The sequence below is a fragment of the Chrysochloris asiatica genome, unplaced genomic scaffold, assembly GCF_000296735.1.
Source record: "Chrysochloris asiatica unplaced genomic scaffold, ChrAsi1.0 scaffold00083, whole genome shotgun sequence".
Classification (NCBI taxonomy): Eukaryota; Metazoa; Chordata; class Mammalia; order Afrosoricida; family Chrysochloridae; genus Chrysochloris; species Chrysochloris asiatica.
This window is the reverse complement of record NW_006408601.1, coordinates 2,786,189-2,808,361: the sequence shown is the minus strand read 5'-3', so window position 1 is coordinate 2,808,361 and position 22,173 is coordinate 2,786,189. Positions and strand designations below refer to the sequence as shown.

At 37.6% G+C, this 22,173-nt stretch overlaps 1 protein-coding gene across 1 annotated transcript in view; it reads right to left on the bottom strand.

Annotated features, from left to right (window-relative positions):
• Positions 1-9,998: 9,998 nt before the first annotated feature.
• LOC102820530 (fatty acyl-CoA reductase 1-like) overlaps positions 9,999-22,173 on the bottom strand; it is a 126,234-nt gene continuing 114,059 nt past the window's right edge. Inside the window, exons 12-13 of the mRNA XM_006865775.1 lie at positions 19,303-19,430; positions 9,999-10,983 (exon numbers count right to left, since the gene is read on the bottom strand). Of these exons, the coding sequence (XP_006865837.1) occupies positions 10,821-10,983; positions 19,303-19,430 (291 nt within the window). The 3' untranslated portion in view covers positions 9,999-10,820. The remainder of the gene's footprint in view (positions 10,984-19,302; positions 19,431-22,173) is intronic.

Sequence of the window (22,173 nt, the reverse complement as noted above, 5' to 3'; positions counted from 1 at the left end):
GCGATCAGAATTAGTACATTGATTGTGATCTGCTGGTAGGTCACTGTAGGAGAAACACTGGCCTGCTAACCACAAGCTCTGCAGTTTAAACTCACCAGCTGGTGCCTGGAAACCCTATACAGGGTCACTGTAAGTCAAAATCCACTCAATGGCAAACAATAACTTTGCATGATTATACAATAATGGGTAACAGGAGCCAATCAGTGGTTATTGAACAGAAGTTGTAACGTGTGTCACTTGAGAAGTTTCTAACTTGGGAGCATTTACATTATGTTTTGTTGGTTGGATTTGCTCTAAGTAAGGAAAAACAAAAAAGGTTTAGTGTGTGCAGTGCAGTGAATTACTTCATATGGCTCTTCTACCCATAGGAAGAACAATACAGACTCTTCATTTAGTCTTGTGAACTCCCATAAAACAACTTTTTTCCCCCTGATGGGTCTGGGTAAGAGAAGGTAGGGGGAAATGCTGATGTATTATATGATTCAGTTGTGAATGACTGCTAACAGCAAATTGTGATTGATCAATTTTGCCGTGCTGCTACCTTAGAAGCAGAGGGGAAGATCTCACTACCACCGAAGAAATCCAGGCACATTGAACCTCCTCGACCCAGGGACAGAAAGCTGTGACACCAGAGAACAGTGGAGGAGTAACAGCAACAGAACTAAGAGTCTGTGCACCAGGCAGAGCAGTGGCCTGGGAACAAGTCAAGCTGAGTGCCTTTGGGCAGGATATTGACTTGTGGAGTGGGGTGCCTCCAGGAATTTAAATGGAAGCTAGGTTTGCTGACCCATGAAACTAGCTTGAGCTGAGCATCAATGGACTGAGACTTATGGTGGTGTTCTTTGGACATTTATCAGCAGCCCTAAAAGAGTTTTGTAGCATTGCTAGAGCAGAGTGTCAGCCAGGCCAAGGGGCTGAGGACCAGAAAGAGGCCTGCCTGAGGGCACAGCAGAGAGGCTTTCCTGACTAGAACAGTATGATGAACGTTTCTGACTCTGGACTATAACCTGCAAATGTCCCTAAGGAGTGTTAGTGTGGTGCTGTGGGTTAATGTGTTGGACTGCAAAGTCAGTTTGAACTGCAAGGTCAGCAGTTCAAAGCTCACCAGCCACTCCTTGGAAACCCTATACAGGGTCTCTATGGGTCAGAACTGACTCGACAGTACTTAATAACAATGTCACTAATGTGGCACTGTATGATAAACACTAGACTGCCAACTATAAGGTTGGTAGTTCAAAGTCACCAGTTGCTCCTTGGAAACCCTATACAACAGGGTGACTGTGAGCCAGAACCAACTCAATGGAACTTAACGTCCCTAGTAAATATGCTGAGTTCTGTGAACCATTGCAATGAATAATGGAACTCAGGTGAGTGCTGAAGGAGGGATGGTTGGGGCCACCTCTTTTGTTTTTTTAATGCTTTATTGTGAATTATGTGATAGTTTACATGGGAGGACATCAGCTTCACATTGATCCCTTCGTATATCGTTACCTTGCCATGGTTACAATCCCCTCCATGCATCACCCACCAACTAAAGGATATACCCCACAAGCCTGCCTCCCTGTCATCTGCATACTGCCCCTCTCCCTCTCTAGGTCCAAAGTCTCCAGGCACTCCATCTCCCCACATCATGGTCTCTGCCTCCATCCCTGGCATCCCTGCTTCTCTGGGTAGGATTCTGTTCTCCACTCTTCTTTGATGGTCCCCAGGACCTCCGCTCCTAGACTGCAAGGTTAAATCACTCCCCTCCTTTTGCCCCAAAATGTCTACCTTTACATTCCCAGCCCTTACAATCAGTCTTGATAACAATTATTCGCTATTGTATCACAAGAGACCTATCTGCATCTCCTTTCATCAGTCCTGACTAGGCAGAATGGATACTCAGTGGAGATTCTACCTTGCTCCATGCCCTCTGCATCTAGATTCCCTCTTGAAAGTTTGTAAGCCCATCACTTCTTGCCTCTGTAGCTCCCCTATTCTGGGTAGCCAATGTTCAAGTTGCCCATCCCTGTCCTCTCCGTGTGCGGAGGAGGTGGGAATGATCCTCGCTGTGAAGATTTGTCCCCTCTTTTGAGGTACTGCTTCCATAGGTTTATGCCAAGTTCATCAAATTGTATCAGATTATTCTTTTTTCCCTCTTCTTTCTTCTTCTGTTTGAGCTCTGATCATCCAGCCATTGAAGCCAGGTCAAGTGGGTATTATCTGCAAATATGGGTGTACTTATGCATGTGTGGGGCCATTTTTTATTGTGTGAATTGAACTACGTTCCCCCAAAATATGGGTGAGCTTGTTTGGGCCACGATTCTCAGTAGGTTGGCAATTCCATAATGATGTAACCATCCCCCATGGCATGATCTGAGGTTACAGCCCTGATTCAATCTAAGTGGAATTTCCCTGGGGTCTGGCCTGCATCACCTTAGTATCTTACAAGAAAAAAAGAAGCCAGAGAGGTGGATGGGGGGACCTCAGTGCCACAAAAGGAAAAGAGCAGGGAGTGGAGCGTGTCCTTTGGCCCCAGGGTCCCTGCACTGAGAGCCTCTAGACATAGGGAAAGTTTGATGCCAAGAAATGTGGCAATCTCCTGGGAACGCTGGGCCCATTGATGTTGAAGGAAGACAACGCTGACCTTTCCCCAGAGTTGACAGAGAGGGAGGGGGCCTTCCCCTGGAGCTGGAGCTCTGAACTTGTGTTCTTCTAACCTACTTGACTGAGAGAATAGGTTTATGTTTGTGGTATTTCTGTTAAAACAGCACTAGATAACTTAGACAGTGTATAAACTTTTATGCTACTTTTGGCAGTCGTCTTGATTGCAAAATGCTGTATACAGAGCAGAATACTTAACAATCCTGTCACTGATTAAACGATGGCCCAACTTCATCGTATCAGATAAGCTGAAACAGGTATTGAGTAGCTTCTGTGTGTCAAGAAATCAAATGGCATATTGTGCAAATCTGCTACAAAAGACCTCTTGAAAGTGTTAAAGAGCAAAATGTTAGTTTGAGACTAACATCCGCCTGACCCAAGCCAAGGTATTTTCAATCGTTTTATATGCATGTGAAAGTTGGACAATGAATAAAGAAGACAGTAAAAGAATCGATGTATTTGAATTATGGAGTAAGCAAATATTGAAAGTATCTTGGACTACCAGAAGCACAAACAAATCGGTGTTGGAAGAAGTACAGCCAGGATGCTCCTCAGAAGTCAGGATGATGAGACTTCATGTCTCACTCTTTGGACACAGTGTCAGGAGGGATCAGTCCCTGGAGAAGTGGAGGATCGGCGTGAATGACGACCCCCAACATAAATGAATTGATACTGTGGCAGCAACAATGGGCTCAAACATAATTGTGAAGATGGCACAGAACAGTGTAGTGTTTCATTCTATTGTGCATAGTATCGCTATGCGTTGTAACCTACTCAAAGGCACCTAATCTTTGACAACAATCTATGTGTTAAGCATGTTACAAAATATGTCCTGCCCTCTAGGGGAGCCCATAATGTAATGGAGAAGATAAAGTAAACAGACAATTGCAATCTAATGAGTAATAACAGGTCTTTGTTTTTATATAAGCAAAATAACTCTAGTAATTTCAGATTTCCTCAAAGAAGACAAAAAGCAGTATTTTCAACTGCCGTATCCATGCTATGGTAATTAGAAGAGGTCCAAGGAGAGAGAGGCTTCAGGGGCAGTGGCAGAGTGGTCCCCAAAGCACAGGATCTAGAATTCAGCTCTACATGATTAGAAATACCTCTCAGTCTGCCAAGAGTTAACGGTCTCTGTGGGCGCAGATTCTCTATAAACTCCTAATTAAATTGATATATAAATGAAAATGCCAGTGCAGCATTGTACTTGGAACTCAATGGGAACAAAGTTAGCCGGAGGACTGGGATTACTTTAAAGCAGAGACAGAACAAATTCTCTTTAGTTGGCATGGTCACTAGAGAAACTGACACACACAGAAGTATATTTACCAACTACACCAAAAATATAATGAGCAAGATGATGAAATATTTTCAAGGGCAGTCCAGTCAAGTTGTTCCTTACTCACAGGTAACAATTTCATCTCAATATCTACAAGTAAAAATCCAGACAGTATGTACCTGCTACTGGAGAAAAGGTAACATTTTACCTGTTGTTTTCCTAGATTTCACTCAACCTTCAAGTTGTTTTAAAACAAAAACTTTGGTTTAAATATTCTCAGGTTCACTGCAGCAAACTTGGGAAATCTGAAAGATGGGTAAAATGCTACATCATTTAGCCTCAACATTTTGGTATCATTCCTGCCAGGTCAGACCTTTCCTATGAAGGCATGTTTGTTTTGTATCATGCTGTCCATATGGATTTCTCATTTCAAAAGGTACTTTCCTGGCTTGTACCAAACCCAAAGAATGCACTTATTTGGACCTTGTTGGTATCCCATGAATACTGACTACAAAGGCCAATGGTTCTCGAACTTCAGTGTGCATCAAAATCATCTGAAGGCCTTAAAAAAAGGTCTTTGGGCTCTTCCCCCAAGTTTTTGGAGGTCTAAAATGGGCACAGGGAATTTACATTTCTAATAAGTTCCCAAGTTATGTTGCTTCTGCTGGTCTGGGAATTGTACTTTGAGAATCATAGACAACCAAAAAACAGAGACTGGTTGCTTAAACACAGGTGTGGTTTGCATTCTCAAAGATTTAGTGCCATTATACCAGTAACTCTTTCCTCTTAAACTGATTTCTTTCCAAAAAAGGAATGTAATAATAGACAAGCTCTTTTAAAGTCCAGTGTATTTTAGTAGAAATTGGGATGCACTTTTGGCTAGTAACACCTAAATTTGTTGACATGTATTTCACAGTCTATAATGAATTCCAGGCATGCTTCCCCAATTGGTCCACAACTTCTTCCTTAGTCACCTTATCACCTGTAAGTTTCTCAGTGCTTTCCATAGTTGGTCTTTGCATATGCTCTTCCCTGGGGCTGGAATGCTTCCTTATCCTACCGTTGTTCCCCATCAGACTTTAAACCATAAACCATTTAAACAATTCAAATTTTAGTTTATAGGAGTTATTCCCTGAAACAATATGCAATAAATTGCTCCTCAATGCTTTGGTATCTTGTTCATTATCTGTCATTATATATTAAACTTACCTGCTATCAATATGTATCTACATAGAATCATAAATCTCTAAACTGTAGGCAGTGTGTCATTTGACTGAGGTCAGGCCACTGAGCTTAGTGTTGCAGTCTGTTATATGATGCAGATAGGATCACAGATAATTACAATCAAATAAAATGTAGATCACTAGCCACGAATAGGCACTCAGAATTTTCTGAATGAATAAATGCCACATTAGAAATAAAGTCTGTTTTGTACAACTGTCAGTGGACCTGTCTGAATATCAAGAAACATTTGTGTTCCTATAGTGAAAGGCGAAGTTCAGTGAACAAGTACGCGGGTTTGGGAGCTAGACTAGTTGAGTTCATATCTTGGCACCTCATATGCCTTAGTTACCACATCTATAAAACATGGACAGAGTTGTTGCAAGGAGTAAATGAGTTAATACATGTAAGTTCCTGTCACACAGTATGTGTTTTAGCTAGCATAAAATTATTAAATAGTAAGAGACAGTTGTTCAAGCAGAACAAGGAGATACTGTGTTTTAAAATTAGGAAAGCTGTGAATCTGGTTGTATACTTTCACCATACTTATCCACATTATGTATGTGGAATACATAATCTGAGAAACTAGACCATATGAAGACTGGGACTGGATAAAGAATCATTACTAAGCTGCAATATACCGATGATGAAACCTTGCCTGCTGATAGCGAAGACTTGAAGCACTTTTGGATCAAGAACAAAGATTAAAGCCTTCAGTATGAAATACAGCATAAAAAAAAAAACAAACATTAAAAACCTCAATAGACCAATAAGAAACATCACGATAAACAGAAATGACTGGCATCAAGGATTTCATTTTGTATGAATGCTCAATGTCCACTAAAACAGCAGTCAAGAAATCAAATGATGTATTGCATGAGGCAAACCTGAAAAATACATCTTTAAAGTGTTTAAGAGCAAAGATAGCACTCTGAGGACTAAGACATGAATGACCCAAGCCAGTGCATTATCAGTCACCTTATATGTCGGTGAAAGGTGGACAATGAATATCAAGGATTGAAGCAAAATTGCTGCATGTGAATGTTGGTGAAGAATGTTGTATATATCATGAACTGCAAGAAGAACAACAGAAGAACAATAAAAAAAAATCTGTCTTGAAACACAGCCAGCATGTCTTTGGAAATAAGGATGGTGAGACTTTGTCTCTTGTACTTCAGACACATTATCAGGAGGGACCAGTCCCTGGAGAAGGACATCATGCTTGGTAGAGAGTCAACGAAAAAGAGGAAGACTCTCACCAGATGGACTGTAACAGTGGTTGCAACACATAGGAACTGACTGTAAGGATGGTCAAAGATCAGACAGTGTTTTGTTCAGTTGTACATGGGGTTGCCATGAATTGGAACCGACTCAATGGCACCTAACAAAACAAATATACAATCTCCCCCATCTATCTGTATGTTTAGGTTCAAATGTTTAATTAAAATATAAATATATATATTAAATTTCTGTAAACACTAAGTTGAATCACAAGATACCATCTTTATAAGGTTAGTCTTTCAAATACTAGCATTTTTCTATTGTTCAACCTAGTAAAATCTTTTTAGTTAATTTTGGTTACACTTGACAGAAAGCTCTCTAGAGATTTATGTAAGAGAGAGAGAGAATTAGATTTTCTGTACAAGAGCAGATAATGAAAGAATTCTGCCTCCAAAGCATCTTTGAAGAGCACAAAATTCAACTTCATGTAGCTAGTAAAAAGAACGATAAATTAAACATCTAGGAGAGAAACATAAGATAAATATTTCCAAGAGAATAACTAGGTATATTTTATAAATTTTAAAAACACCTTGGTTGCCTCTCTTCCCCTTGTGCATAATTACAGGTATTGTCTATGAAAGCTGTCCTTCTCTTCTCCCAAAGAGGACAGTTATTCTACATATACTCTTAGACATTAAACTCATTACTTTGAAGTTTTTTTAAAAAGTATTTTATATATTTTATAGCCATCAACTTGTAAAGGAACACAATGAACTTAATGCTACTCAAATTTTTCCTTAATAATAATAATCAAAGGAATTCTTGGTCAATTTTACATAACACTTACCTATCAGGTTAAAAAAAAAAAAAAATGCTTTGTTGAAGGCTCTGTACCATAAAAAAAGATACCTGAGGGGCACCAAAAAGTTAATGAAAATTTCATTGTCTTTTCATTGCATTTTCCACAGACTTTTTTGAAACCTTCTTAAATATTCTATCATTGTTGTTGTTAGGTGCCATCAAGTCGGTACCGACCCATAGCGACCTTATGCAGCACAGCAGAATGAAACACTGCCTGATCCTGGGCCAACCTCACTACTTTTGCCACACTTGAGTCTATCGATGGTGCCACTTGGCCAGTCCATCTTGTTGGGGGGTCTTCTTGCTTTAAGACACAATATTAATTCAATAAGAAAACATTTCATGTTTCTTTTATCATGCAGACTATTCGTTTAGTTAATTCATTTCTACATCAAGTTATGCAGCTGTACACAGCTATTTTCCCTAGTCATGCAAAGGTTAGAGTTTTTGTAAAACAGAGCAAGAACTTTATTAGCAGAGTCCAAGTCAGTTCTAATGGTTTCAAGTCAGGGTTTGGATTCACCAAGGAAGTGCATGCTCACACCCCAACCTAACGTTTGGTATTTCTTTTCCCCAAAATAATTTTTTTCCAAAAAAAAATCATTTTTTTCCCAAAAATGATTCAGTTCATCACTATCTTCCATGAATGAATCCTTATACAACAGGCAGATAAATTATTTCCAATGTGCCTACAAATAAATGCAGCCCCTTTCAGTGTGGAGAGCAGCTGAAGCCTAATGGCACCCTGGCAGCCTTCTGGTGCTGCTTCTAGCGAACGTAACTACCCTCATTCCAGTTCATACAGAAAGTGCTCATCCTGCCTATACACGTCCCCTAAAAGACCATTTTAATGAGTTAGAATTAAATAAAGTTAGGGCATAAGAATGAAAGAATACTCCTAAAAAAGGCAAGAAGTATACGTGAAAACTACTTCCTGTAATCTTACCCACATTATTGCAAAGATAATTTTTAGAATGTAAAAATACAATAAATACTATAATGGAAATATAGGGATTCATTTATTCCTTTTTGGTTTACAAACAAAGGCACCCAATAATACTTCTATTTAATTCTTATAAAAGATTATCAATTTACATTTAAAACAAACAAAACTCCCAAACCAGTTCCTGCAGACAAAACACAAAACAGGGAGAAATAAGACTTTTTCCTCCCTGCTTCCAAGTTTTATTACACATATTCAAAAACTGTTCATTTTATACCATCCTTAAAGTCAAAGAGCACATTGCCGTCCTTCTCTGTATTGAGTTTCAGGACATATTAATGGTGCCAAGTCCAAGTTAAATGTAGTCACAATGACCGCACAATGACAGATGCATATGCCAGAATTATAAGAGTTAATAATGAAGGGAGGGAAAACGCTCAACGTTTTAGAATATAGCTTTAACAAATGAGTTAGGACCAACAGTCTATATTCTTTATAATAGTTTTAGAACTTTAAGTTCTAGAATGATAGTTATGTACTCATTAGCTTTCTTTTGACAACAGAATAAACAAACAAGCATATACAAAATCAATGTAGTGGCCTCAGCATCTTCCCAGTTGGCATTTCTCAAAAAAAATTAGAATATAATAATAATACAGTTCAGAAGACCTATACCCCTAAACACTTCACAAACCTACCAAAGTTGTACCTGATTCTTCTGCAAGATACAAAGACAACTCAATTGATTCTAGGAATATTTGGCAGAGGTATAAAAAACATACAAATATGAGCATATTTTCAACACATTATGGAAATATATTTGGAGAGATGGAGGAATCAGTGTGTAGAGTGTCTGTGCTTAACTATATGGGCTATTTTAAATCAAAGGCATCATCATTTATTCCATTTTTAAACATTCTCATAGTCTCTCACACCTTATACAAGGTATGGTCCTAGACCAGAGACTTCAGTATCATTTCAAAGAATATGTGTGTATATATACACAAACACACACACATATTCTTTTAAAATGTTTAAAAGTTACTACAGAAAATCTGGCTTCAACATGGAAGCATTTTTCCTTTTCAAGATCATATACTTGCAAGAAGGTAATTTCCTTTACATTTTGTTTTTTCACAGTAACAAAATAAACTTTTTATACACTGCATTTAGATTGACAAAGAAAATTCAGATGTAAAATTCTATGTAATTTTTTGTGTTGTGAACTTATATTTTTGTGTTGTTTAAATATATTCAAGATATACTGCTGCTGATTTCAATATAGCACAACTTGATCAGTTTAATTAGAACAATAGTATGCTGAATAATTTGTTAAACCAAATGTAGGATAAAACAATGAGTAGAATTAACAATTACGATTTAAAGGGAATTATAACGTTTCATTAAAATATACATCCATTTTCTTGTTGTTAATTTTTATAATGAATTTCTTTCTAAAGCTAAAACCACATGCAGAAAAAAATAGATGGTATCTTCAAATCCATCCAAAAGTTTGCTAACTTTATGTGGCATGTAAATAAAGTCTTTAATTTTATACACATTTTATTCTTCTTGAAAGAATTCAGCTTTCAAGATCAAAAATCAGTATGTGTTTAGACACATGTGAGAGCATTTTATTAATGTTACTACTACCTGCAAATATATTCTTCCATCGTAATGCATTTTCAATTTTTACTGGAAAGACATTACAAGTCTTTGTAAAGTCCTATGAACAAAATTCATAAAGAACAGTGAGCAAAGGTATGGTAAATCCCTTCCTGCCACTCAAACAAAAGCTCAAGAAATCCTCCAGCTGCAAAGCATGAACAAAATCTCACAGGATTGATTTTCATTTGATCATAATATGGACCAGAAAAATTTCTATCATTTAAAAATATTATAGTTTTGTTAAATGTGCTCTCACATTCCTTCAAAAAACACATTGTTTCTGTTGCTATGGATTCTCAAATATGTTTATATCCAGTATGGTTTTAAGACTATATAGCCTTTCTGATTATGAAAGCAACGGATTGCTTATAAAAAATAATCTGCATCAGACCCTTAATCAGGGAAAAAAAAATTGAGAACATGTCTTTCATTTCTGAGACTACTCAATAACAGGATGATACAGAAATAGTTTAGACATAATTTTAACAAAACTAAAACCCATTTCAGTTTATTAAAAAAATAATAATAATAATTGAAGAATCAAGTATCTTCCAACTTAACTAGTATTCTAGTATTCCTGTCCAAATAGATGCTTTCCACTGCAAAGAATATTAGAATTAGAAATTCACTATATGTTTAAGGCATATTTTAATTAATTGTTCCAGAATTGCACAGTTATACTGGTCAATGTTCCTGTTTTCCCACTTCTACCCTCATCCCACCCCGGTCTCCCAGGGATCAAAATGTTAAAAGTTACGGTATTGGTGGCTAATACAGATTTGGGCTGGCATACCACAGTGTGTTCACTAGGATTTTATGATCATAAACATTTAAATGTTACATAAAATGTACCATAATTTACTCCACATTTGATCTAAGAATGGTTTAATGTCTTGACAAAAGGTGACATGACTTAAGTACATTTTACATTTTGCGCATTTAGACCACCATATGCATAGATGTTCTAATGCTAAATTATTTTCTTCAGTATCTCATAGTGCTGGATGCTCGGAAGTATGACAAAAACTTGTAACACAGACTAACAACAAAGTACCAGATGTTTCTTGCCATCTGTGATCTTGCAATAAAAATGCGCCAGATCAGGATCACAAGTATAGTATTGAAACCATAACGTATATTCCTCAACCTGGAAAGCAAATAAAGACACATCAAACAATTATTTTCTAGAAAATTATATTGTTGTATGGCAGCTAATTAATGCTAAATTTTTAATCTAATCGAGTTCAAATCTATATAAATTTTAATCTTATTTGAAAATTAAGCTAAAATTCCCTAAGTTATACATTGGCAAAACCAGACAAATCTGATTACACATTACCTAGATTAACAATGAAATTCCTAGTCTTTCATAATAGTATATTTGGGGTGTAAATTAATTCACTCAACGTATTAATGAACCTCCTTTGTATGCCCAAGAAGCTCTGGTGATGCAGTAGATTAAGTGTTGGGTTACTAACTGTAAAGTTAGCAGTTCACACCTACCAGCTGTCCCATGGAGGAAAGATGAGCCTGTCTTCTCCCATAAAGATTTATAATTCTGGGAACCCAAAGGAGCAATTCCACTCTGTCCTATAAGGTAGCTATGAATTATAATCAACTAGATAGCAGTGAGTTTATGGTTGCTTTTGTATACCCAGTTCTGTGACTCTTCTTGTTCTCAGGTGATTCTGTAGCCGGTTTCGACCCACAGTGACCCTATGCACAACAGAAGTAAACACTGTACTGTGGTCTCACAATTGTTGTTATGCTTGAGCCCGTTGCTGCTGCCACTGTGCTGATCCATCTCACTGGATGTCTTTCTCTTTTTTGCTGACCCTTCAATTTATCAAACATGATGTTGTTGTCCTTCTTTAAGAACCGGTCCCTCCTGACAACATGTGCAAAGTATGAGAGACCAAGTCTGGCCATCCTAACTTCTAAGGAATATTCTGGCTGTACTTCTTCCAACACAGATTTGCTTGTTCTTTTGGTGGTCCATGGCACTTTTAATATTCTCCTCTAACACCGTAACTCAAATGCATCAATTCTACAGTCATCTTTATTCATTGTCCAACTTTGACATGCATATGAGGTTATTGGAAATACTGTGGCTTGGGTCAAGCGTACCTTAGTTATCAAACTGACATCTTTGCCTAATGCAATATGTCATCTGACTTCTTGACTGCTGCTTCCATGAGTGTTAATAGTGGTTCCAAACAAAATGAAGTCTTTGACAACTTATACCAGTTGTAACCCACACTGAAGGTTGTGGTGTTTGATCTTCATCAGTAAGCATTTTAAGTCCTCTTCACTTTCAGCAAGCAAGGGTGTATCATCTGCATACCACAGGTTGTTAATGAGTCTTCCTCCAATCCCAATGCCATGTTCTTGTTCATATAATTCACTTTTTCAGATTATCTGTTCTGCATACAGACTGAAAAAGTACATGACTCCGGATTTTAAACCATTCAGTGGTCCCCTCTTCTGTTCGAAAAACTGCCTCTTGGTCTATGTACAGGTTCCTCATGAGCACAATTAGGTGTTATGGAATAAACCATTCTTCGAAATGTTATCCATAGCTTGCCATGATCCACACAGTTTAACACCTCTGCATTGTCAGTAAAGCACAGGCAAACATCCTTCTGGTATTCTCTGCTTTCAGCCAAAATCAATCTGACATTTACAGCCATTTTTAAATTATCGTCAGAAAAATTTTAATTGTATGTGATATTAATGATATTCAAATTCCGCTGGGTTACCTCTCTTAGGAAAGGTCATAAATATGAATCTCTTAAAATTAATTGGCCAAGTAGCCGTCTTCCAAATTTCTTGGCATAGATGAGTGAGTACCTCTAGTGCTGCATCAGTTTGTTAAAAGATTCCAATTTGTATTCTATAAGTTCCTGGACCCTTCATCTAGTGCTGCATCAGTTTGTTAAAAGATTCCAATTTGTATTCTATAAGTTCCTGGACCCTTCATCTTTGCCAATGCGTTCAATGCAGCTTGGATTGCTTCCTTCAGTGCCATTGGCTCTTGACCATATGCTACCTCTTGGAACGGCTGAACATGTACCATTTCTTTTTGGTAAAGTGACTCTGTATTTCTGTCATCTTCTTTTGATGCTTTCTGCATCATTCAATAATTTGCCCATAGATTCCTCCTTCAATATTTTAGTCAAGGCTTCAATTTTTTCTGCAGTTCTTTAAGCTTGAGAAATTCTGCACATATTCTTACCTTTGGGTTACCTAACTCTAGATCTTTGTATATTTAATTATAATACTTGACTTTGTCTTCTCAAGCTGCCCTTTAAAATTTTCTGTTCAGCAACTTTAACGTCATCGTTTCTTCCATTTGCTTTAGCATTTCTACGCTGGAGAACAAGTTTCAGAGTTTCTTCTGACATCCATTTTGGTCTTTTCTTCCTTTCCAGTCTTTTTAATAACCTTTTGCTTTCTTCTTATATGTTCTTAATGTCATCCCATAACTCTTCTAGTCTTCTTCGCTCGTTAGCGTCTAATTCATCAAAACTGTTCTTAAGAATGGTCTCTAAATTCAGGTGGGATATGTTCTAGGACATATTTTGGCACTCATGGACTTGTTTTAATGGTCTGTTCCACAGTCAGCCTATGGCCTTGTTTTGACTGATGATATTGAGCTTTTCTACTGTCTCTTTCCACAGATGTAGTTAACTTGATATTTGTGTATTTCACAAATACACATGGACTGGTGAAGTCCATGTGCACAGTCATCTTTATGTTGTTGAAAAGCGTTATTTGTAAAGAGTAAGTCATTGGTTTTACAAAATTCTATCATGTGATCTCTAGCATCATTTCTATCACCAAGGCCATATTTTCCAACTACTGATCCTTCTTCTTTGTTTCCAACCTTTGCATTCCAAGCACCATTAATGATTAATGCATTTCGATTGCATGTTTGATCAATTACAGATTGAGGAGGTTGACAGAATTCTTCCATTTTATCCTCACTGGCTTTAGTGGTTGGTGTATAAATTTAAATAGTGCTATTAATTTGTCTTCCTTGTAGGTATATGGATATTATCCTATCACAGACAGCATTATACTTCAAGACACATCTTGAAACATTCTTTTTGATAATGAATGTGATACCATTCCACTTGAATTTGTCATTCCTGGCATAGTAAACGGTATGATTTTCAGTTTCAAAATGGTCAAGTTCATTTCAGCTTACTAATGCCTAGAATATCAATCTTTAGGGGTTCCATATCATTTCAGACAACTTCCAATTTGCCTAGTTTCACACTTCATACATTCCATGTTCTGACTCTGCTTCTTATTTTGAATTGCGCTGAAAGCTTTATTTCATTTATGTCATCATGGACAACTCTACTTTGAAGAGGCTGTTCTTTCCCAACAAGCATTTTGAGCCCAAACTGAGGGGCTCATCTTCAAGCACTAGATATGACAATATTCTGCTGCTATGTTTCACCACCACTTGTCTGTCAGTTTATTGTACTGTGGTGGCTTGTGAGTTGCTGTTATTCTGGAAGCTATGCAACAAGTATTTTAAATACCAGCAGGCTCACGGTGGACAGATTTCAGATGAGTGTCCAGACAAAGACAGACAAGGAAGAAGGAGAGACGAACTACTTCCAAATATTTAGTCACTGAAAACCTTATGAATGGCAGAGAACAACTGTCAGATATAGTGCTGATAAATGAGCCCCTCAGGTTGGAAGGCACTCAAAATGCGACTGGGGAAGAGCTGACTGTGATGACGGGAATGGAGTAAAGTCCTTGGGTGTAAAGCCCTCAGGACCTTCATTTACTAATGTGGCACAACTCAAAATGAAGAGAAATAGCTGTAAACATCCATTAATAATAGGAAGATGGCACGTATGAAGTAGGAATCTGGAAAAATTGGAAATGGTCAAAAATGAATTGGAATGCATAAACATCAATATCTTAGCTATTAGTGAGCTGAAATGGACTGGTATTGGCCATAAATTTTAAGTCTGACAACGACATGATTTACTATGCCAGGAATGCCAAATTAAAGAGGAATGGTGTTGCATTCATCATCAAAAAGAACATATCAAGATCAGTCATGATGTACAATGCAGTCTGTAATGGGATAATATCCATGTGCCTAAAGGAAAGACCAGCTAATACCACTATTATTCAAATTACATACCAAGCACTAAAGCCAATGAGGATGAAATAGAAGAATTCTACCAACTTCTTTAATCTGAAATTGATCAAAGATGCATTCAAGATGTATTAATCATTACTGGTGATTGGAATGCAAAGGTTGGAAATGAAGAGGAAGGATTAGTAGCTGGAAAATATGGCCTTGGTGATAGAAATGATGCTGGAGATTGCATTATAGAATTCTGCAAAACCAATGATTTGTTCATTTCAAATATCTTCTTTAGAAAGCAAAGGAGACAATTATACACATGGACCTCACCAGATGGAATACACAGAAATCAAATTGACTACATCTGTGGAAAGAGACAGTGGAAAACCTCCGTATCATCAGCCAAAGTAAGGCAAGGGGCAGACTATGAAAGAGACCATCAATTGCTCATATGCAATTCAGACTGAAGCTTAAGAAAATAAAAACAAGTCCATGAGAGCCAAAATATGACCTTGAATATATCCCACCTGAACTTGGAAATCATCTGAAGAACAGATTTGATAACATTAAACACTAAAGACCGAAGACCAGAAGAGTTGTGGTATGACAACAAGAATATAATACATGAAGAAAGCAAAACGTCAGTAAGAAGACAAGAAGGAATAGACCAAAATGAATGTCAGACGAGACACTGAAACTTGCTATTCAGCATAGAGATGCTAAAGCAAATGGAAGAAATGAGAAGGTCCAAGAGCTGAACAAGAAAATTTCAAAGGTCAGCTTGAGAAGACAAGGTCAAATATTACAACAAAATGTGCAAAGATAAGGAGTCAGAAAACCAAAAGGAAAGAACATGCTCAGCATTTCTCAAGCTGGAGGAACTGAAGAAAAAAATTCAAGACTCGACTTTTGTTATTGAAGGATTCTCTGGGAAAATAATGGAATGATGCAGAAAGCATCAAAAGAAGATGGAAGGAATACACAGAATCACTGTACCAAAAGAAAATGGTTGATGTTCAACCATTTCAAGAGGTAGCATATGATCAAGAGCCAATGATACTGAAGGAAGAAGTCTAAGTAAAGTGCACTGAAGGAACTGGCAGAGAACAAGGCACCTGGAATTGATGGAATCAAAACTGAAATCTTTCAAGACAGTGAGGTGGCACTAGAGGCACTCACTCATCTCTGCCAAGAAATTTGGAAGATAACTATCTGGCCGACTGATTGGAAGAGATCCGTATTTGTGCACATTCCAGAGACAGGTGGATATCATCGGACAACCTCTTTGATAGCCCATGTGAGTAGTTTTATTTAAAGGTAATACATAAGCAGCTCCAGGCATACATTGACAGAGAATGTCCAGAGATTCAAGTCGGATTCAAAGAGGATGTGGAATGAGGGATATCACTGCTAATGTCTGATGGATCTTGGCTGAAATCAGAGAGTATCAGACATATGTTTACCTGTGCTTTACTGACTACACAAAGCTTTCAATTGTGTGGATCATGACAAGCTATAGACAACATTGCGTAGTATCAGTATTTCGGAACATTTAATTGTGCTCATGAGGAATCTGTACATGGACCAAGAGGCAGTTGTTCGAACAGAACATGGGAACACTGAATGGTTTAAAATTACGAAAGGTGTGCAACAAGGTTGTATTCTTTCACCATACTTATTCAACCTGTATGCTGAGCAAATAATCTGAGAAGCTGGGTTACATGAAGAAAAACTTGGCATTAGCAACCTGAGATATGCAGATGATACAACCCTGCTGGCTGAAAGTGAAGAAGACTAAAAATACTTACTGATGAAGATCAAAGAGCACAGCCTTCGGTATGGACTGCATCTCAATGTAAAGGGAAAAAAAATTCTCACCACTGGAACAATAAACAACATTCTTATCAATGGAAAAAGATTGAAGTTGTCAAGGACTTCATTCTTCTTGGATCAACAACTATCAACCCTCATGGAAGCAGCAGTCAAGAAAACAAACAACATATTGCATTAGGCATATCTGCTGCCTAAGACTTTTGTAAAGTGTTGAAGAGCAAAGGTGTCAGCTTGAGGACTAAGGTGCACCAGACTCAAGCCATGGTATTATCAATACCTTCATACGCATGCAAAAGCTGGACAGTGAATAAAGAAGATCATACAAGAATTGATGCTTTTGAGTTATGGTGTTGGAGGAGAATATATTGAAAGTACTATGGAGACTGCCAAAAGAACAAACAGATCTGTGTTGGAAGAAATGTAGCCAGAGTGCTCCTTGGAGGCCAGGATGGCCAAACTTCGTCTCTCATACTTCGGACATATTGTCAGGAGTGACAAGTGACTGGAGAAGGATATCATGTTTGGTAAGGTGGAGGGTCAGAGAAAAAGAGCAAGACCACGAGTGAGATGGATTGGCAAAGTGCTAGCATCAATGGGCTCAAGCGTGGCAACAATTGTGAGGCTGGCCTACGGCTGGGCAGTGTTTCATTCTGTTGTACCTAGTCAGTACCTGCTTGATGGTACCTATCAACAACAACATAATGTTTCAATATTCAGTGTTCTGGTGTTATCTGACAGTGTTCCACCGCTATTCATAAGGTTTTCAGTGGCTAAACATTCAGAAGTCTGTCTCTCCTTCTTTCTAAATTGTCTTTGTCTGTAAGCTCAGCTGAAACCTGTCCACCCTGGGTGACCCTGCTAATAGTTAAAATCCCAGTGGCATAGCTTTCAGCATCACAGCAACACACAAGTCTACACAGTGGGACACACTAACAAATGAGTGTTGGAGTATTGTGATAAGCATCATGTATCCTGTAGGTAAAAACAGATGTCCTTGAAATTCTGGGGCTTCCTATCTAATATGAAGTTTGTTTTTTTATATACATCTTAACACAAAGTACAGTACAACATTTTTTGCATATTTAGCTTCTCAAAAGCTATCAGACAAGTGAAATACTCCTTTAGCAGACAGTGACATAATCAAAGTCCAACTGGACAAATCCTCATCCAAGAATGAAACATAGCATTACCTCTATAAAGCAGTACCTTCCTCTTCTCAAAGTAACACAATGTGCTTTGCTCATATTTTAAAACATTTTTGACGGTGTTTAAAGGCTTGTAAACTTTCAAGATACACAATAATGTTTCATAAATTCCATTAACTTTAGCAGGCAATGCAAGACTATACTATACAAACAATAAATATAGAAAAAACAGCTTTGAATTGGGAGTAAAAAAGTCAGTATTCTAACCTACATTGCCACTTATTATGATACCACATAGAAAATGTTAACTTCCTTAAACCTCAGTTTCCTCTTCTGTAAAACTGGCTTCCCTGCAAATTCTCAAGGAATTATGTAATATGGGAAAGAAGATAATAATGCAAAAGTAAACTGAATTAAAAACACTATACACGTCAGAAGGAGCTCTGGTAGCATAGTGGGTATGAGTTGGGCTGTTAATCTCACAATCAGCAGTTTAAAACTACCAGTGGTTCTGCAGGAGAAACATCAGGCTTTCTGCTCCCATGAAGATTTATAGCTTTAGAAACCCTATACAGGGTCGCTAAGTCAGAATCGACTCCACGGCACATAACCACTACCACCACCACTGCACACAAAAGAGAGACTACTATTAAAGTTAGCTTTTTGTTGAGAGCCATTGAGTCAGTTCCAACTCATACAGGTCCTGTATAGGATTTTCAAGGCTTTAAATCTTCATGGAAAAAAAAAATCTTTATGAGTGCAAGATGCCTCTACTTTCTCCTGTAGAGCTGCTGGCAGGATAGACCCAAAGGGCTTGTGGTTCACAGTCCAGTGCTTATTGGATTGTTGTTAAGTGCCATCAAGTCGATTCTGACTCACAAAAACCCTATAGAGGGTTTCCAAAGAGTAGCTGGTGGGTTTGAACTGCTGAGTCTGTGTTCGCAGTCCAGTGCTGATCCCACAGTACCACACCAGGAGTCCACTTATCCAATGGAGCTATTCTAAATAATGGATTTATTGATTTTTCAATAATCAGAATGCACAATTTCTTTTATAAAGAAATTAAAAGAATAGTAACTTTTATACACAAAATTAGAATTCTACAATGAATGATATATTGTTACCTCTCCTCCTCTTCCAAAAATATATCTGAATGTGGTAAAAAAAAAACACAAAAAAACAAACTAGATAAATTACCTGCAGTAAAAATATAAGGATACAGTGAGTTTAAAAGATAAGTTCCTATGAACTTCATGCTAAAAATGGTATATTTGATGAAGCTTTCAATCACCACACCAAATTATTTTTAAAAAAGTTATTTTATACTTCACAGCAAGATAAGAAGAAAATGAGTCCATGAACAACTTACTTGTTCAGATGTTTTCTAGCTGCAGGGAGTCCAGACATTTCTTCATTCAACACATATTTCTTAGTTCCCATACAGTAATTCTCTATATATTCTGCCCAGTGTAATTGCCGTACATCAATATTAAATGTCTACATTCACAAAAAATTGTCCGTTACTTTTCTAAATAATTTTTATCATAACAGAAGTTTCTATTTTTCCTATGGGCCAATTATAGAAGACATGATTGCAAAATGTTTAAAGATGACATTAACTTTTGAAATCTTAATGCTAGTCATAAGAATATTCTTATTCCTATTTCATACCTTCTGTTAAATAAAGGAATATTTGAGAAGATAATCTGAAAACTCATCAACATTTGAAGATGAGTGTGTGATATGTGAGAAAGAAACCTGCACTATTTTATTTTAAAAAAGGTAAAATCCCATTACCCAAATAGTCTCATTGCTCCTCACCATTTTATTCATCTCTAGTTCCTTTCTGTCTACAGTCTCACCTTTCTTCAGTATGTTCTATTTAACATACAGATTAATTTTCCTAAGAACAATTTTGATGTGAAAAGATGTGTTATGAAAACTGAGCAGTGAGTGACCAGACCATATGAGCAAGAGTAGATAAAGAAAAGAGAGCTTTACAGAAGTGCTACTTATAGCAAAGTAAGAGGGCTAGATACTACTCAGAGCTCCTCAGCTCTCGATCAGAAGAATTACTGTTAGGTGACAAGGCAATTATTCACTATATACTATCACATAACAGAAAAGAGCAAACAAAAATTGATACAATTAAGTAAATCATTCCAAGTATGAAAATCTAGTAACACCCACTAAATTGGAAGTTTTAATTAACTTAGAAATTATTATGAGAAGTTCATACCTCGGAGTAATTGAATTTCCAGAGAAAAAGTGAAAGAGAATGGGATATAAGCAATATCTAAGACAATGGCTGAAAAATTTACAAAATGACACATCGTTGTTGTTGTTAAGTGCCGTCAAGTCGGTTCCGACCCATAGCAACCCTGTACAGGGTTTCCGAGGCTGGAAATCTTTACGGGAGCAGAACGCCTCATCTTTCTCCCGCGGAGCGGCTGGTAGTTTCGAACTGCTGGCCTTAAGGTTCGCAGCCCGATTCGTAACCACTACGCTACCAGAGCTCCTTAAATGACACATTAGGCCCCACAAATTGAAAACAGACATCTAGGCATATGATAGTAAAATTGCTGAAAGAGGAAAATGTAAAGAGGTCTTCCAAGAGCTCAAAGAAAATAACAGCTTAGAATTCTATATTGGTAAAAATAACCTTTAAAAATTAAGCTATTGCCAGAAGAACAAAAACAGAGACACCTGACACCAGCAGATGACCCCCATAAATGGTACTCCTCAGGCAAAAGAAAAATGATCCCAGACTCAAGTTTGGAAAGACAGGAAAATACAATAGAGTAATACTAAAAGGGACAAATAGGCTGGCAAATGTAAGTGAAGAACTGACAGCACAGACTAATAATAAACACTTGTAAGATAATATATATATATATATATATATGCATATAATTAAATGTGTGACAATAGCAGACAGATGTTACACCTTGCATAAGACAATAAAAGGTTGAATTACCTTGAAGGAAGGATGCTGTACTCTCTAGAGTAAACTACTATAACAACAAAAAATTTAAAAAAATAAAAACATCCCAATGAAACCAATATTGAACATATAAACCAAACAAACAACCCACTGGTGTTGAGTCGACTCAGGCTCAGAGTGGACTCTACAGGACAGGGCAGAACTGACCACAGGGTTTCTAAGGCTACAATCTTTACAGAAGCGGACTGTTATATCTTTCTTGTAAGGAGCAGCTAGTGGGCTTAAACCACCAAGCTTCTGATTAGCAGTCACATGCCACCAGGACTCCTTATAGGATATATGTGCTGCTGCTGTTAAATACCATCCAACTCAGAAATCCTATGTAGCGTTTCCAAGAACTGCTGGTGGGTTTGAATCGCAACCTTGCAAAACCACTTAAAATACTGTGGAAAAATTCCACAAACTTAAGCCCCCTCATATTACATATAATTATGTTACACAGATGGCATCATGTAATATTATTTTTGCCTGATTTCTTTCATTGAACAGTATGTTGATGAGATAAACTAGGTTCTATTTAGCTGAGCTCATTTTCTTTAGTTTAGTATCTTCCTTTACATTAAGATATTAGTTTCCTAAAGTAGTCATATGAGCTCCTTTGAATCCACCTCTTCCCCAACACGGCATATTTTCATTGTAAATGTGTCACTTTGGTGGAGATGCAGTGGTATCTCAACTTGTTTTGTTTTTTTTCTTAAATGATTTATTGTGAATTATGTGGTAGTGTATACATGGGAGAACATTAGTTTTACAGTCATTCTATCGTATATCATCTCATTGCCATGGTTACAATCCCCGCCATGCAATCCTTCTCCCGTACCCCCAGGTCTTCAGCACACAGCCGCTCTCCCTCTCTTGGTCTAGAGTCTCCAGCTGCTCCATAGCTCCACATCATCATCTCTGGCTCCATTTCAGGCATTACTGCTTCTCTGGGTAGGGTCCCACTCTCTGCTCTTCTCCCTTGATGGTCCTATGGACCTCTGCTCCTAGACTGAAAAATCAATCACTCCCCTCCTTGCTATAAAACGTCCACCTTTACATTTCCAACCCTCACAGTCAGTCCTGATAACAATTATTCACTATTGTATCATAGGAGGCCCGTCTGCATTTCATTGCATCAGCCCTGCCTAATCAGATTGAATACTACTCACTGGAGATTCTACCTTCCTCCAGGCCCTCTGGGTCTAGGTTCCCTCTTGAAAGCTTGTAAGCCAGTCACTTCTTGCCTTTGTAGCC